This window comes from Rattus norvegicus, chromosome 14 (assembly GCF_021556685.1).
Source record: "Rattus norvegicus strain SHRSP/BbbUtx chromosome 14, alternate assembly SHRSP_T2T, whole genome shotgun sequence".
Classification (NCBI taxonomy): domain Eukaryota; kingdom Metazoa; phylum Chordata; class Mammalia; order Rodentia; family Muridae; genus Rattus; species Rattus norvegicus.
The window spans coordinates 34,929,198-34,947,789 of NC_141547.1; the positions used below are offsets into that span (position 1 = coordinate 34,929,198).

General features: G+C 44.4%; 2 protein-coding genes across 10 annotated transcripts in view; both read left to right on the top strand.

Moving 5' to 3' along the window:
• The first annotated feature begins 66 nt into the window (after positions 1–66).
• On the top strand, positions 67–15,083 carry Sgcb (sarcoglycan, beta). Of its 2 annotated transcripts, none has more exon segments than NM_001191068.1 (6): positions 67–121; positions 3,375–3,584; positions 7,345–7,530; positions 8,232–8,423; positions 8,700–8,831; positions 12,148–15,083. In NM_001191068.1, coding segments are annotated over 6 exon segments (963 nt in total). In that variant the 5' UTR covers positions 67–82; the 3' UTR covers positions 12,352–15,083.
• A 259-nt stretch (positions 15,084–15,342) lies between these two features.
• Positions 15,343–18,592, top strand: part of Lrrc66 (leucine rich repeat containing 66) — a 29,596-nt gene continuing 26,346 nt past the window's right edge. The window contains exons 1-3 of one of the 8 annotated variants that reach the window (XM_087582488.1): positions 15,403–15,431; positions 16,025–16,151; positions 17,777–18,244. In XM_087582488.1, the coding sequence (XP_087438614.1) occupies positions 17,782–18,244 (463 nt within the window). In that variant the 5' untranslated portion in view covers positions 15,403–15,431; positions 16,025–16,151; positions 17,777–17,781. 8 annotated transcript variants of the gene reach the window in all.

The following is an 18,592-nucleotide window of genomic DNA, read 5'->3' on the forward strand; positions in this document are numbered from 1 at the left end:
AGGGCGTGGCAAGGCGTGGCCATCCCAGGGTGTGAGCCCCACCCCCGTGCCAGAGCGCAAGCGCGGGCTGCGGCGGGCCAAGATGGCGGCAGCGGCAGCAGCGGCGGCGGCGACCGAGCAGGTCTGTGAGCCTGCTGCGGCCGAGGGTTTGGGAAGCCGGGTGGTCGGGTCGACCCCACAAAGGGCGGGGACGAGGGCGCGAGAGCCGAGCTGAGGCGGCAGAGCGAGGCGACAGGGCGGGGCAGCAGGGCGGGAGCTGTCCGCAGTCAAGATGCTGGCGAAGGCCGGGCTGGACCCAGGGCAGCAGCTCGGCCGGAGAGGGGAGCTGTCCCTCTGCGGGAGTGATACGGGTCATGGCCTGCGGAGCCTGCGCCTGGACGTGCCTCTCCGCAGCCAGAAACCATGAGGATAAAAATAACATCAGTTGGGGCTGGGAGGCTGCCCGATACCAGCCAAGTCGTGGTCAGCTGTTGCCTGGCGTGGATCGTGGCCAGGTCTTGTTTCTGTGTGGCTGGCGTGCCCGATGTGCAGACGGCCCTGATTTCCCCGCCCACTTTGGTTTCTCGGAGATTCAGACACCAACATAAAACTGACCGTTGTCTAGTGGATTTAAGATTACTTCTAAGAAATGCGTTATCAAATGTTTCCTGGTCTTCGTTGTAAGCGTAGAATAGTTTAAAGGCTTCCCCTCAAATATCAAGCTGTACTTGAGCATGCACATATGTGTATGTGCGTGAAGGGTATGAATACATGCTCGTGCATGTAGTTGCCAAAGTGACTTCTTATAACAAAAAGCTATTTTTGTCACATCTTTACTGTTGTTTCCCTTTATAAATAACCAGTAAGATGGTTTCTCTCTAAAAAGTCTCATTCTTCAACTTCAACGTGGGGAGAAAGTGAAGGAGTGAAGTTTATAATATTCAACTGAGGAATATTTTCTTAAGTGGCTAAGATTTTAGTGACAGATGGGTGTTAAGTTTGTGTTCCTGGAGGCTCGTTCTAGGGGATATGAAAAATAGACATGAAATCTGCTAAACAAACACCGAAGTCTACTGTGACAATAGCAAGTGAACTTGTTGGGAATGAAGCCATTCCTTGGTTTTTCTAGTGTACCCCTCAACTGTGGGTTAGAGGAGTCTTTGTTCTTCTATGGGTGTATCTTGGTGCTCTGAGGTTCTACTCTACTGAAAAGTTACAATGGCCTGCTCACTTGGCTACCCTAACCCAGAGCAGGGCTGACTGAAGGAAGCTAAGGAGAAACACACATTGGGCTTAATCTCAACTTTATGTTTGAGCAGGAAAGGTTGCTTTAGCCTTTGGGATCCCACTAACTATGTAATCTATTCTGTGTGGGAGTCACTGTAGACCCTGCTGTGTCACAGTCACTGGGTCCTGGCAGGTCTGCCTCTTAAAGCGTCTCCCCCAGCTTCACCCAAGGAAAACGCTGGTGTCTTCGTTTCCAGCTCTTCTATTCCAGTTCTCAGTTAGACTGTGAGTTTGTTTCAGTGTAAATGTCTTCAGTAGGGGCCAGCAAGATGGCTTAGTAGATAAAAGTGACAGCCACAGAGCCTGACAACTTGGTTCCTGAGTTCAGTTCTGAGAACCGTCATGGTGAGATGAGAGGCCCAACTCCCAAAGGTTGTTCTTTGACCTCCACACACATATATCGTGATGCATGTGCCTCTACTCCCCACAACACTAAATGAAATCAAAGGAAGAAGTGCAGAAGGGGAGGAGGAAGAGACTGGGGTGGGAGAGATGGGGAGAAGGAGGAAGATTGGGAAGAAGAAGGGGGAGGAAAATTAGCAGGAGGAGTGGGAAGAAACAGGAGGAAGCAGCAGCAGCCACAGCAGCCTCAGAGGCACTGCCCTGAGGATAAAGTTCATCTCGTGTATGGTGACGCTTTTGTTGGCTACCACATCTTTTCACTTCATTTTTCCTTTCATGTATCTGTCTAGCCCACCCTCGCTTATCTCCTCATTACCTCAAACCTCCATCAACATATCAGCAGGAGCCTGCTGACCTCTGTAAAGTGTTCACCTAGCATTCAACATGCTGAAACACATGTCCCGTGTGCTCAGAAACCTCCAGTGACTCCAAACAGAGCATAAGATTAGAATAGGGTCTACACACCCTGCTGAGAACTGGCTCAACCTGGCTCCTTTTTCCCCTTTTCTTCTCCGGTGTTGCCATGTCTGACCCGCCCACTCCTCCCATTTTCCTAACAACTCAGAGTGTCCCGGCTCTCCCGAACTCTGCAGCATGCCATGCCTACACTACTGACTCAGGCACCCTGACATATAGAGTGCATGTGCCATGGAACTCACAGTGCAGGTCCATAATACCTCCACAAAAGGATCATGTCCTCCTTCTTAAGTTCCAACTTACTGTGACGGCGCTAAGCATAACCATTCTTAGTGCCGTCTACAATAAGTGAATCGTCTCGGAGCTCTGGGGAAAAAGAACACAAAACTTGGGCAGTAACCATTCCTGCTGGTTTGCGTATTTTTATTACATAACATGATTACTTAATGTCACTTATGGTCAAGGTCAGAAGTTCTCAAGTTTTTCTTTTTAATCCCAGATTCTACTTATCCTCTTAACTATCTGTTGGTATTTATCATAATTAGAAGTTAACCTGAGAAATTATGAAAACAAGGAATGCTTGAGCAAATACTTTATTAGCTTTTAGAATAATTCTGTTATTGTAAATGGTCACACGGCCTCCGGAGACACCAGCATTCATCCAAAAGAGTGGGAGAGTAAAACACAAATCTTACTGTTGTTTTTAAAAACATTTCTGACATTTCAGACCCTGAAGAATATTCAGTTGACATCCGTCCTAAACACATATGCTCATGCACCTGCCCCTGAGCACTTGGAAAATTACTCATCTAGAATAATGCAGGCTTTAATCCGTTGAGTTGTAAGTAGCAACTGTGTTAATCATTCCGAATTCTTTTCATGTAAGTGAAAAATATATGAGTAAAAATCTAATAAATCATTAGTAAAGATATTATCTACTTCAATGTGTGTACGTACATGTATGTGCACTCATTATTAAAGATATTATCCACTGCAATGTGTGCGTGCATGTGTGTGTGTGTGCGTGTGTGTGTGTGTGTGTGTGTGTGCGCGCGTGTGTGTGTACCAACTCTGCCTGGAAGTGGGCTGTACCCATGTTGACAGGAGGATGACTGAAAGCAGAAAGTGTGCTACACGTCAGTAATCCTGAAACCTGCAACACACTGTGACTTGCAACTTATTCGTGGGACATCTACCAACAACCAGTTCAGCCTTCTTTAATTGTGAATTTGGATTTAATAAATGTGTCAAAAGGGGAGTATGGCTGTTGCATTCTGTTTTGTTTTTAGCAAGGTTCCAACGGGCCAGTGAAGAAGTCCATGCGGGAGAAGGCAGTGGAACGAAGGAACGTCAACAAAGAGCATAACAGCAACTTCAAAGCTGGGTACATTCCCATCGATGAAGACCGGCTGCATAAAACCGGGCTGAGAGGGAGAAAGGGCAACCTAGCCATCTGTGTGATTGTCCTCCTGTTTATCCTGGCTGTCATCAACCTGCTTGTGAGTAGATGGGACACTGCACTCTCTCTAGAGTTATCCTGGGGTAGTTTCATCTTTTTACCATAGATGGGAATCATAGATGGGATCATAGTTTCTGCTTAGTACTGTGTTTTGGGACAGTCTTATCTTCTGCTTCTCTATATGTGGTCTTCTCTCCCAGTGGACGACATAAAATGTTAGTGCTTGACATAAAAACCTAATAGGCTTCTCTCTCCAGTCCCACAGAAATAAGTAAGCAAACCTGAGAAATCCTATAAGATAATATAGCCATATATCAATCTCATCTAGAAAAACATTGATGGGTTCTCCCTTTAAAGGAGTTGTCTTTTAATATAGGCTGCGTAAAGTCAGTGGAAGAGAACTTCACTGTGACTTTATTGCCCTTTTCTCTCAAAAAAAAAAAAAAACAATTTCACTCAGTGTTGTTTGTAAAACATGAGCAGTCTAGTGGCATTGACAGTCCGTGTCTTATATGTAGTCTCAGCCCCCAGGGTCAAGCTGAAGGCTCTACCAGACCCATTCTCACTGAGGTTGAGGCCCCAGCCTCTGTTTTCCCCTGGATACTTAATGTTTCTTTAATATGGCATTGTAACTCTGGCGGTTAACCCTGGAACCCTCTAGCACCAGTTTCTCCATGAATGATACCGTCTGTTAAAAGAAAGCCAGTGAGTTTTCTCTCTCTTTTTTTTTCCCAGTGTTCTTGAGAAGGCTTTGGACTCCGTGTTCTTCCAAAACATTTGTGTCTAATCCCCCACTGAGATCAGAGCTGCCACAGTTTAAACAAAGCACCATCAGTCGTTCTCCTCAGCATTCTAAATTCACTGTGCCTTATATATGTGCTTACGACATCCCAACCCCCTCTCTAAAGTAACAGTGGCAGGAGACACAGTCGTATTTGAAGGCAGTGAGATGTGACCGAAACCTTCAGGCATAATTTATGAAGACAAAAGAAGAAGGAGAATGGCAGATAACTTATCAGTGTGTGTGTGTGTGTGTGTGTGTGTGTGTGTGTGTGTGTGTGTGTGTGTTGTGAGTGTGAAGGGTCACAACCTGTATTGGCAAAGTGCTTTACAGAAGCCAGCATTAGAAAGTAAGGGCCTTACCAACCAGGTTCAAGACAGGAATTGAAATAGATGAATTGTGGGAAAAATCTGTGGTTAATGAAATTCCCTGAGCCTCATTTCCCAGCTAAACAGATTCCCCTGCTAACCACAGCCAAACTGTATATATCAGACACCCTGGACCACCACATGAGCAAGTTACCATCCTGAAAGCCGGGCATTCTGACTGAGCACTAGAGCCTCACTTCCTACACTCCTTTACCTTCATCCTCTGCCTCCAGCTACTCCAAGCAGACCAGAGATGGAGGACTCCTCCCTCCCTGGAGAGTTAAAGCACCCAGAGGTAGAACACCACATGACAGTGAGATTTGACAGGGCCTATAAAAATCCTGCTTTCCCTACTGCAAAGCCCATAGGTCAGGGGCCCACCCACAGAGTCCTCTGTGGGCCTGCTGTGCTGGTAAATGCCAGCAGGAGGTGCTAAAGAGACAGGGTCACTCATTCTCTCTGGGCTTTTTACAGCTGCACAGTTAAGTAAGTGTACCCCGTCAAGGCTCAGGAGACTGTGAGCCTAACTATAAGAGCTGGAAACTGATGGAGACCAAAACCCACCATGGGCAAAGCAGAAACTTGGAGAGATGAGAAAAATGAAATGAACGGCAAAAAGCAAAAGCCCAAAGCCACGGCGCACACTCCTGTCACCCAGTCCTTGGGAGTTAGAGGCTAGCCTCCACCACATAGGGCATGAAAGGCTAGCCTGGACTGCATGAGGTCCTGTCGCAGGAAACTACAACACAAAGAACTCCTTAAAACTAAAATTAGCATCTTCAGAGAAATGTGATATTCCATCCATGAAACAAAAATAACGTGACACTCAAATGGTGCAATTAAATAAAGAAGTCACAGAAAGTCACACTGCGGCTAGAGAGATGGCGCAGCTGTTAAAAGCGCTGTCCTCTCTTGCAGAGGTCCAGGCTTGTTTCCAACACCTACATGGCAGCTTACAACTGCACAGTTCCAAATGACGTGATGGCCTCTTCCGGCCGCTGAGGACACTGCATGCATGGGATGCAGACACTGCATGCAGGCAGAACGCCCATACTCACAAAAAGTAAGCAAAGCTTTAAAAAGGGAAACAAAAGCTCTTCCATGGAGTCCTACAACATTAAACCATCATTCTGGGACATCCTAATAAAAGGAGGTTCCAAAAATGAGAACAGAGAAAGCATTGAAGGAAATAAATCAAATAGAATGATTTTAAGGAAATTCTCTGAAGCCCAGTGTCGTGGCAACAATCCTTTAATTCCAGCTATCAGGAAGTAAGGCAGTATCTCTGTGAATTCAAAACCACCCTAGTCCACAGAGTGGATTCTAGGACCGTCAGGGATAGAGTGAGACCCTGTCTGGACGAGAGAGAGAGAGAGACAGAGAGAGAGAGAGAGAGAGAGAGAGAGAGAGAGAGAGAGAGAGAGAGAGAGAGAGAGAGAGAGGAAGAAGAAGGAGGAGGAAGAAGAGGAGGAGGAGGAGGAAGAAGAAAGGAGGAGGAAGAAGGGGAGGAGGAGGAGGAAGAGGAGGAAGAAAGAAAAGTAAAAAGAGAAAATCCTCTAGAAAATTTGAAACCAGTCTGGGCTCAGTGTAATACATTCTAAAAAGAGAAGGCAGCAGAAGGAGGGAAAGACAGACAGACAGACCACACTATCACTATAAAATCTAAGAAAACTGTAAATAAGATATTTAAAACTTTTCGAGAGAGGTGAGAAAGGTGTTTTGTGGGAAGAATCCAAGCACAGGGTGTCCCTGGACCTGTTGTGAGCAATGGGAAGATCGGGCAATAAGGCTATGGCCTTCAGATGTCAGGTCTCAGAAACACATGTCTAGCCATATTGTCTCACATACATGAGGGACTGTATACCATCTTACCATACACATGTGCCAAACAGTTTCCTTCTAAATAAGCCTCTGTGCTACCAGAAGAAAGTCCTACAGCATGAGAGATGCAGACACAGGAAACTGGGCATCTCATGTTGGGAAAGCATGGGAGAAAGTTCACAGGTCCATCATGTGGGTGGCCCAGACAATGGCCAGTCCCCAGTGAGCAAAGAGACCAGGTGCAGGAAATTCACTAGAGGAGAAAGGCAGAACTGATATTGTCTGAGCAGCTTGAATTGCAGAATGTTTATTTTACTGAGAGATTTGCAGAAATATACAAGAGTTCAAGATTTAGTTCAATTTATCAAATAAAAGAAAATATTGGACTATGAAGACATAAATATTAAAAGAAGATTAGGGTATAGCATTTGGTGGTGAAGAATACTTACATGGTCAGTAATTGCTACACTCAGGTTTCACCAAGTCTGTTTGGAGTTCGAAGAGAAAAGACATAACAGTGAGCTCAAATTCTCATCTGCTAAAATAGGAGATAGAGCCTTAGTCGGCAAAGAAGAAATAAAGGATACACTATTTAAGAAAGGGAGATCGGAATAGGAAAAGTAACACTGCCATGTATGATGGACCTTCTGGCATGTCTGGCCCTTAACCGTGAGCCACCTTCATAAAAATATCCTCTAAGACGACCACCAGGTGGTGTTTTCATCTCACTGATTAAATGTGTCAGGAGACCTCACACTTGGAGAGCATTGCTGATTGCTTCCAGGTGTGTCTCATGGGTCCTCGTAAGAGTAAACATGCCTGTCTTTCAGATTACACTTGTCATCTGGGCCGTGATTCGCATTGGGCCAAATGGCTGTGACAGCTTGGAGTTTCATGAGAGCGGTCTGCTGCGATTCAAGCAAGTGTCCGACATGGGTGTCATCCATCCGCTTTATAAGAGCACAGTGGGAGGAAGGCGGAATGAAAACCTGGTCATCACTGGCAACAACCAGCCGGTACGTCTCCACACTGAGGGCATTGTGTGGAGGTAGAGGGGCGTGGACAACAGTTTTCACAAGAACCTACAGATGAAAGCTGGAAATCAGCATCTTCCCTTTTAAAATATGCATCAGTACACAAACTTACCCATAGTCATAAACACTCAACCGTCAGTGATATTGTTGGCTTTATAATCTTGCTGGAGTTAAGTACTTACTATTCCAGATTTTCCCAGTAGAAGCACTCACTGATGTAAGAATATGGAGATCACTATTTTCTCTTCCATGTGACAAAGCCATTGTAAAAGCCCCCTTCCAGTTCAGGAGGCCCAGATTCTGCGAATCAGGAAGAGAAATGCTACTTGGTGGCAGATAAGTCACAGTGGCTACTAAAACTCAGGCCTTTAACTGAATGAAACCTCAAGGGTGTTCCTTACCTCCACCATGGCTGTCTTAGGGCCCAGCCATGTTCCCATGTCCTGTGTTGTTGTACAGTAGGTCATGTATGAGCAAAGGAGTGTACAGACTTGCATTTTAGAGTTGTGTACCATCCAGAGTCTAATGGGCAGGTGCAATTAAAAGAATTTAAAGTTTGGCTCTTACTGTCATATTAGATTTTGTCTGTACTGTTCTGTGGTACTCCTAAAATCAACAGTCTTCATAAATTTTGTTTGCAGCATTCTTTGCAAACATACTGACAATGAAGCATTTTTCTCAAGATTGTTTTTCAGCAAGGGACAACCAAGCTGAGTGTTGAAAAGAACAAAACCTCCATCACCAGCGACATTGGAATGCAATTTTTTGACCCAAGGACACAAAATATCTTATTCAGCACAGACTATGAGACTCATGAGTTTCACCTGCCAAGCGGAGTGAAAAGTTTGAACGTTCAGAAAGCGTCAACTGAAAGGGTTTGGTTCATTCTTTTTATCATCGCTGATGGGGGAATTTGTCAGCAGTTACTCCCTGGGGGAAGGGTTTGGGCCACCTGAAAACATGACTTTGGACCATTGGAGGGCTGCAGAGCTCTGTCCTCAGCCTGCGCATGCACTTCCAAGTCCTCTCTTTATGTTAATCCCCACAGTTACAAACCTGCCCTTCATAGTCCAGAGCTGAGACGTTCCCTTCTCGGTGATAAAGATTCTCTCATTACCCACAAACCCCTTAGCATGTGCTTTCATTGTTAGATCACCAGCAACGCTACCAGTGACTTGAACATCAAAGTCGATGGGCGTGCAATTGTGCGAGGCAATGAAGGCGTGTTCATCATGGGCAAAACCATTGAATTTCACATGCGAGGGGATGTGGAACTAAAGGCTGTGAGTATCTTTTTTTCTGTGTGAATTTATTATTTTGAATAAGATAAGATAGACTGTGAAATGAAAGAAAATTATAAAATAATTTGTAAAATATCTCATTTTTTCAGAACATGTACAGTTTATAAAATCTGGAAGGATGGAGTAAATATTAATAATATTTAGCTAAGAATGGTAGAATAACAGGTGATTTGATTTGTAATTCTGCTTGTTCACTTTTTTTCTGTTATTTTAAAAGGAGGAAAAACATAACCAAACAGGCCTTCTGATAATTTCAGGAGATCAAACCATGTGTCCCTGAAGTAGCTGCTGTTGTTCCATTGAAGGTCATTCCTGTTCATTTCCAAGTTTTGTGTCCAAGGCTACAAGAGAAGAATGCTTGAATGGGGTCACACGCTTTTCTCTGACACCTGTCAGCTGTGAGGGAGGGAGTCTGTCATCACTGTGACATTACTTCAGCGTCACAGATTTTCCCAGAGCTTCAGTCAGTCTTACTTCATGCAGGGGAGCTGCAGCCTGCACCCCTCTTACGAACTTGCAGTTTCAGCCAGAATGGAGTTACGAGTGCCTCTGGGCACCTCAGGCTGCTTACCTAGGGCTGAGGAAATGTGTGTTACCAAGGAGCATCTGACAATAGCAGCCTTAAACCTGAACAGAAGTCAGGTTTCAAAAAGCGTTCAGTAATATAATTCTTAGAAATAATAAACTTTAGAAAGAAAAGTAGGTGTTTTGCTTTGACAGTTTCCCCCTAATTTCTAATATTGAAAAAAATACTCAGCTTTGTATGTCAGCTGATATCGATAGTTAGATTTAGAGGGTAAGCTACATTAGCAACAATTTCACCAAACTACTTTTTAAATGTTTCACTTTTATCTTAATTGACCTGTGATATTGTTTTTTATGTGGTACATTGTATGTTTGGATATATGTGCACATGATCAGGTTAGAGTAATCAGAATGTATACTATCCTAGACATCCCCAATGCTCTTAGATGAAGAGCATCCAAGTTTATCTCTCTCTACTTTCAGTACACGAATCCTGTTAACTTTACTCACCCCTATGCTACAACGTATTGAATGCACTTTAAGAAATATTTTCAAGAAAGTAAAATTAGATGACCACAAGATGGCAGCATAGAAACAAAATCTGAAACAGCCCTTAACGCTGCATTTCCTACATGCAACTTTCAGAATAATACTGAGTGTTTTGTTCTGAAAATAAGTAATCTCAGAAATAGGAAGCTGTTCTATTCCAAACATTCCGGGCAAAAGCCTTTCCATAGCAGTTGCCATTTCTGCCCCTCTGACAGTCTTGAGTGATGACCCCCCATGCTCACAACCTGTGTTGGCCTTTCCTGTTAATTGGGGTTCTCTGGTCCAGCTGCCTACCCCTTTCCCCACTTCCACACCCACAGGCATCTGAACTGCTCGGGTGTAAAGTCTTGATGCCCTGGCTCCTCACCAGACACGCATGTCTGCCTGTGCTCTGCCCAGCAGCCGCATGGGCAACAGGCACACTCTTACAGAGTGACATTTAGCAGAGAGAGGCGATAAGAAACCAGCACACAGGAAACTCTGTAGGGCATGAGGTGGGATACGTGCTACAAGGGAAGACAAGCGGGGAGAATAAAGGATGTATGAAGCACAGAGGCTCAGCTCCCCTGCAGGGAGGGCACCTGCAGCCCCTGGCTGCTCCTAGCCAATGCAGCATATGTGGGCCAGCTACTGCACTGCCTGGGGCAGCCTGGTGGCTCCCCTTTGCTTCATCCATTAGATATGAGCTACTTCTGTACCCAGAAACTATGAGGTAGGGTCTCACCTGTACCTTAGACTAGCCTGGACTCAAATCCTCCTGCCTCTCAAGTGCTGAATCGGAATGTGGGGGTGGATATAGATCTGTGTCACAGCGCCTGCTGCTGCAGAGGAACCTTTTTAAAAACCGTCTCTTATCACCCTCTAAGTGGGCTTTTCTTCTATTTCCAAATAACCCCCCACGTCTCTCCCCAGTCTTACAGGTCTGCCCCCATTATTTGTCTCACATCCTACTGTGTCCTTTTCCTTAGCCTCTGTGCTTCATACACCCTGAGCCTACATAACACTCCCCCTCACTGGGGCCCTTCCAGTCAGTGTCCTCCACTGGAGTGCCTTCCCCAGTGACCCACGTGGCCCACTCACTCACAGCTCCACTTCTGTTGGGATGTGACCTTATCAGGAAGACTGTCTCTGGTACCTTGTATAAACTACAGTCGTCAGCCACCCACTCTTTATTCCCCCCGCTCGTCTTCCCTTGTAGCATATCCCACCTCATGCCCTACAGTTTCCTGTGTGCTGGTTTCTTATCGCTTCCCTCTGCTAAATGTCACTCTGTAAGAGTGTGCCTGCTGCCCATGCGCTTACTGTCATCTCCCCAGTGCCAGGATGGTGTCTGCCAGATGACAGTATTTAGTAACTGTTAAATGGTAAAGAAGAAGGGAGGCAGAAGGGAGAGAAGTAGAAACTTACTGGTCTCTTGGGCGGCCGAGATGGCTCAGTTGGCCAAGTGCTTCCAAACAAGCATGGAGACATGAGTTTAGAACCATCGCACCCAAATAAAAAGCCACACATGACAGCGGCATGAGCCTATAGCCATGGTGCCAAGGCAGTAGAGGCAGATGGGTCAGACAGTGTGGCTGACCTGCTGAGTTCCAGATTCAGTGAAAGAGAGGCCTTGCAACAAGGAGCACGATATTAAAGCCATTGTCATAGACACACATGTTCAACCTCTGAGCTCCGTGTGCACACACACACACACACACACACACACACACACACACACACACGGTCTTAAGAATCTACAGATGAGAATGGTTCTGTAGCTATGAGTATAAATAAAACTTCAGTTTCTTTGAAGGTCTAATCTAATAAACTATATAGTTTTAATATGTAATTGAATTTCTATTAACTAAAATTAGTTTCCTATAAGAGAAACATAATCCCACCCCATTAATATCAACATCAGTCAGTAAAAATTCTCTGGAGTCAAAAAGTGAAAATTATCCAAAACTGTGTTATCAGTCACACTATGTGCAGGATGTGATTTGCCTAGTGCTTACAAGCTATTTGCAGGTTTGCTGATGCACAGTATGGGCTGACTAAGCGAGGAGTCGCCTTTGAATCCTTGTGTGTATTTTGGTTTTGCTGTGGCCACAGTTGTTTTGGTCACGGCTTTACTCTCTGACTGCTGCCTCTTCCTCTTTATGTCTCTAAGTCTTGTCTACTTTAGTAATGTTCTTCTGTGCCCGCTGGAGGAAGTGACTAAACCATGTTACTCTCCGCATAGGAAAACAGCATCATCCTCAATGGCACTGTGATGGTCAGCCCAACGCGTCTGCCCAGCTCCTCCGGCGGAGACCAGTCAGGCAGTGGTGACTGGGTGCGGTACAAGCTCTGCATGTGTGCAGACGGCACACTCTTCAAAGTACAAGTAACAAGCCACAACATGGGCTGCCAGGTCTCTGACAACCCTTGTGGAAACACGCATTAGAAGGAGCATCCGCAGGGCTCAGCATGTTCAGATCTAACTCGACCCTCCCCTTTTGAAGAATGCATGTGAGCCATGTTTCTACAGTTTGCGTAACTTGTAATTATTTTAACTGGGAAACACCACTGTATCTATTATGTGCTCTCCATATTTAAGGGGTTTTGAGTGCCTAAATTCTAATACAATTTAGTAAGTTGCACTGATATTCAAAGGACAGTTCTCTAAAATAATTATGAGAAATTAATAAAATCAAAATTAATCTTTGAAATGTTTTTAACATTCTACTATCTCTTATCCTAAAGGACAAAGGGCTGAAGCAGTTAAGACTCGCCATAGTAAGCCCTTGGTCATTTCTCGTGGGGAGAGATCCACTAGAGATGTTTGGAGGGCACAGGGACACTGTTTGTGCTCTGTCTTTGGCTTTTAAAGGGGAAGGCACAGATATTTTAATGCATTAACCCAAAGCCACATTTTCACAAACAAGTTATTAAAGAGCTTTCCATATATAAGTTTGTAAAAAGCTATGTTTCCTTAGTTTTGCACTAAAGAAAATACTGTCAGCTATGTTTACTTGGAATAATGATACATGTAAGCTTTTATAGTGTGTGGACATTAGACACAAGCACGGTTCTCACTCCTGTGACAGAAGCTGTCATCCCCAGGCCTCCTCTTGCCGAGCACTGTCCTGGGCACTGTACGCTGGATCTCTCTGTTCCAGCTGCACCTCTCTAAGCAAGTGCTTCGCTCCCAGCTCTACTCATCAGGAAACTGAAGGTCAGGGAGGTTCAGAAAATTGACCCATACTGTATGGTAAAAGATGGACTCAGGGTTAGAAGTCAAGTACAGTTCCAACCCAGGGGAACCTATTCCAAGTGTGTTTCTGCCTTTTTTACAACTACACTGAATTTTCAACTATTTAAAACTCTCAAAGGATGGGAAAAGCCAAATCCTAATTTACCTAACAGGTAAAAATCTAGCTCGTGTGCTACTCTCTAGTTAAAATAACAGTGCTAGCAAAACATGACCAATCACTGTCAGATTTTAAACTATCTTGAGCCAGTTCTAAGCTGTCATTCAATAAACCGGTCTCCTTGGTCTGCTTGTCATGTGAGAGCACCTGAATGAGTGATAGAGAAGCCAACACACTTTTCCCTAAGCCCTGGGGAAGCTCAGTGGAAAGGGAGGAAGCTAGGCCCCAGTAGGCACAGCTGTCCTGATGTTATTCCTCCAGTGTCCCATACGGCATCACCCTTTAGAAGTACACTGTGCCTAGAAATTAATATACATGAGAATAAAGGGTGCTAATTCTGGAGATAAAGCAGGTCATTTTAGCTAGGTATAAAACTTTTATCTCTGCTCCTCATCTCAGTCTCATTTTAATTACTTACAGCCCCCAAGCCAGTTGATTCTTAGCATAGTTTATACTTGATTTGAAAGGAATTTCTTGATATTATTAAGACACATGGGATGGGGGATGAAGAAACATAGCTCTAAAGTACAGTAGGGAGGTATCCTGGGCCTAGCTACAGAGATGAGTGTTGTAGTCTGTCATGGCCACTTAGAACTGTGTGGATAAGAAATCAATATATAAAACAATTTGTATTCAATATTGTCACAATTCTGTCAAATGGAAAAACTAAATACCTTATAGATTGTGAACTCAGGCTAAGGTAAGAGTTGACTTGAGACCTGACACTAAGTGCAGATTTTAGATGTAAAGAAAGAGAGCAATTTATACCTCTGGATATATTCAAGTATTGTTTAATAACTAAATAACGCTCAGAAAAATCATGCTTGGAATTCTCCTTTCCATGCTCAGTGTATTTTTAAATTGTACATTTGTTACATGTTCTATTTAAATTTGTTTTGAGAATTTCTTTAAATAAATATTTTTACTAAATCCACAGAACACTATATTACAAAGTATTATTTACTAAATGCAATTCATTTTTTTAAAAAGTGTATTTTTACATGTCTGTGAGAAACACTTGTGTTTTGATACATCTCCATTGAGCACTTTGTAGTTTGAGAATATCCTGATGCTTTGTAAAACTCGTGCTTACTAAGTATGGTATTTTAGACCACACTGTGGTAAACCCACTGACTGACACACTGACTTGGAAGCTCTGCCCAAGCCAAGCTTGGCGTACAGGGAAGCCGCACTGTTAAATCGGGCCACCAGGGGGCATATTCCCTCTCATGTGTTCATCTGTTTTGAATGTACCACACTGAGAGGACTTACTGCAGGCCTCTGGAAGGTAGATGCAGGAGGAACCCAGGGAGGAAAACAAACACACATTTAAAGTAAGGACAGTATTCTAGAGATGAATATCAATGCAAAGAGATAGAAAAAAATAAAAGTAAGATTCGTTCTGGATTGTCCAGTGGAGGGAGGGCATCCACAACACAAAGCAAGAGCTACCTGCCAACGTCAGCAGTCTTTTAATCGCTTTATTGGCAATCTTTTTGCATTGTGACAGAAGCAAAATAAACTTTGTGTGCTAGTTTTGATGATGAAAGGTAGAATTTCTACCTGGTTTTGATGAGTGTTTTTATAAAGGGGTTATAATTACTGTGTTAAACTTAATGAAGAGGAGACCATTGAAGTGCTGGTCATTATAATCTTTCGAATGACATCAAGAGGGACAAAGTTTACAAGTTATGCCACACAAAAAATATACCTATGTATTTCTGATTGATGACCTCTGTTTACAATAAAACGCTGAGAACTTGGCTATTGGTTTCTTCATGACTTTATTAATGAGCTTCTACATTAGCACAAACACACAGAATCTAAATATAGGGGAGGAGGGGGTGTTGAGACCTGTTTACTCGACCTTTCTGCAGTCAGAGGTAGAAAGCTGCCCATTCGCAGTTTAGATGCTCTCACCTCCTGGGCCTTATAAGAAGGCTTCTCCCCAGTGGCCCAGGAAATGGTGTGGACTCCGTAAGGGCAGAGCCCAGAGATGAAAGGGTTGGGCTGGCTGCAGAGCGGGTGAGGTGGGCGGAGCCTCAAGGGCACAGATTTAAAATCCACCCCTGGCTGGATCAGCTGGAGACAGACCAGTTAGAAACCACCTAAGGTAGGCCCCAGGGACGGAATCCCGGGTCTGATTACCTGAAGGACTTCACTCAGTTTCCAGTTTCTTTTTCCAATTTCCTAGAAAAGGATTAATCTTTTCTCTACTTGGGTTTTTCCTGTTACCTTCTCTGCCTCACTCTGACGTACACACGTCTCCAGTTATTTCTAACTGCTTCCTCGCACTTGAACCTGAAGGGATCTAAAGAGACACCTTCTCCTTAATCACTGTCCTTTCCTCTGGAGTGCTCTGTTTGTGGCGTTTGCTGCTGCTGCTGTTGTCTGGTTGGTTGATTGGTTTGTTAATTGGGGGGCTTTTGCTTTTTGTTTTTGTTTTGCCTCACACATTGACATTTGTATGTAATACAATGTTTCTTTACATCTTAGACATAAAATTATACTAATCTGCCTGTTTTTAGTGCAAATCTATCCACATATCAGTCTCTTCTCCTTGAAAGGACTATAAAGACCTTTCATTTATATCCTGTTTTAAAAATGTATCTTTGAACCCCATCTTGCTCCTCCCTGTTCAGTGTACAAACTTATGATCATTGTTTTTGTTTTGTTTTGTGTTTTGTTTTGCTACTATTACATCAGATTGGCATCCGGTAGTGTGCGCAATGATTGCAACCTTAGTGTCAAAATAAATGTCTCTCTGTCCAAGAAAACGACTTCAGTTTTTGGTATTGCGTAAGGGGGATGCTATCATTTACTCCTCGCTGAGGTAGGACACCTTTGCAGTTTTTGTACCTAAATTTAGATGCCCTCTGAGATATGGGAGAGTCAGTCTTGCATGAAACAAAAGTTTGGAAGTTACAGGGAGAATGCCCTTCATTCTGTGCGTTCATTTGTGAGAAAACATAGACAGCAGCAGATTCCAGAGCCTTAACTCTAGGAGGCGCACGTTGGGGGAGGGGGGAGATCCTTGCTCTCCTTTTGCTTTGTGTGCTAACAATGTGGATAGCATTAGCATTCTGTCACCCCTAATGGTACTGAATTGTTCCATCAATATTCACTGAGCATGGGGGGGGGGCAGGCAAAGGCTCATTGGCGACTGTGAGAAAGGCAGGTTCAGACCCTACGCACAAAGATGAGACTTGATGGATGTGCATGATTCAGACCGCAGCAGCGAATGGCATCGATCGGGGATTAGAGGCAGATTAGAAAAACCCATTTTACTGTGAGGTGGACAGACAGATCCCTAACCCAGACCACAGCTTGCAATTACCCTACAAGAGTGGCTCATCAGGGTTAGGGTTAGGGTAGCTACAGTCGGAAGTTTTGAATGACTACTTTGGGAATTTGGACTATAGGCTATTAAAGAAACAATTAAACTTTTTGAAGGAGAAAAATGCATGTGGAAAATGGTGTTTGGCTTGGGGTGGGGGAATGGATGATCCCTGGAGTTACCTACCATGGAGAGGAGGAGTGTGGGTGGTGGGGGGCAGGAAACCCAGCAAAGCTACTCTAGTATTTCAAACGTGACAGTGAGACCAGGCAGGAACGGGTGATTGGCGGCTGAGAAAAGTTGTTTGTATTCTGCTTTTGTCTTCGCAGGGTTTAGCTTAGAGCAAATCTCACGAGTGAATCCATTTCCCCCACCTCTTACAGGTGCTTTGCTTCGATCATTCAGTCTTTGCACGGAGTACACACTGCTTTCAAACCCCGCAGTTCCTCCCGCAGACTGAGAGGGGAAAGACTCGAAGTTTCCATATTTTATGACATCTCTTGGCTTGGGAGCAGAATGTCCTTTTCATGCCCCCCCTTTTTTTTTTACTTTGTGCATACTTGAAAGGTTTTAAAATCATGTGAGAAGTACCAAAAGCCATTAACATAAAGCATGTGGCTCTGGTCAGGAAAGGCTCCAGTGTCTGGTCTGTGACTGCACCTTGTGTGCACGCACCCGTGAGGTTCCTGCTTCAGTGCTACTGCAGTCGTTCATGTCATAAAGCTCAGGACGGTGGTGCTCTAGATAAGCAGAGCAGACTTTGCCCAATGCTGGGGACACTGAGCCGAGGCTTTGTGGGAGGAAGTTGGACTCACCAGAGAGCAGAGCACAGGCTGGAGGATACTGGGAAAGCAGAGGTAAGGCTTTGGTCAGTGTGCATTTCATGAAGACAGAGAGGAGGTCTTTCCACTAAATGTGTCTCCACGTCACTTCAGTCTGCAGTTACACCTTTTGGGCAGTTTCTTTTCAGAACCCAATTCCTAAGAAATCAAATGTTCACTTCGGTTGATAATTACGCGTGTTTTCTAAATCTTAAGTTGGAGATTAAATTTTCTGCTGTTGATTGGCTGTTTGGTCTTATACGTTACTCTGAGTGATCTGGTTTGTTTGCCCTTTCCCAGGCATTATGAAAGACTTCTACGCCAGAGTTACTGTCATGGTTACAGGTCTTTGCTTTGTGGGAACAGTGACAAACCCATCAAGAAAAAGCAGTCTTTCCCTCCATCAGCAGGATGGGGATCTTCTGGCAAACTGGTCTTCTACAAGACACACGTCCCAGAAAACAGACACCGTGGACAGGAACTCCTATTTCTTTAGAGTTCTCTTCCAGCCGCACACAAAAGAACGGCACACAAACCATCTGGACCGCACTAATCATCGCTTGTCAAAAGTGACCCTCAGCTGTCTCGCGCATTTGCGTGCTTTGGAGATGTTAAACCTTGGCGAAGATGTTATCCACTCCCTCTGCCTGGATCTGTCCCTGCCTTCTTCCTCACGGCAAAAGCGCCACAGAAGTCGCTTCCGTGGCCGACATCCCCGGCTAAAGGTGCTGCTACTTCAAAGGAATCAACTCGGTCCTACTCCTAAAGGTGAGCACTTTGAAAGGCTGGGTGAGGCAGAGAAAGAGTATGTGGGGAACTGACGTGTTAGGTCAACAAGAGTTCTGTGTTATGTTCAGTTTCAAGGGAGCGGCTGAAAAAGCAAAGCGGTGACCTAGCAAATACAATCGAGGCGTTTCCAGGAGGCACTGCCTGCCAGAGGAATTTACAATTAGTGCAGAATAATGTCCCACTTTCTCATTCACATTAATGTTGTAGGAGTTTGTCAAGAGACACCAGGACTATCTGGGTGCTAGATAATAATCTCTGATGTATTTAGTCTGGGTTTTGGTGGTCGGTTGTTTGTTTGTTTGTTTGTTTGTTTGTTTGTTTGTTTGT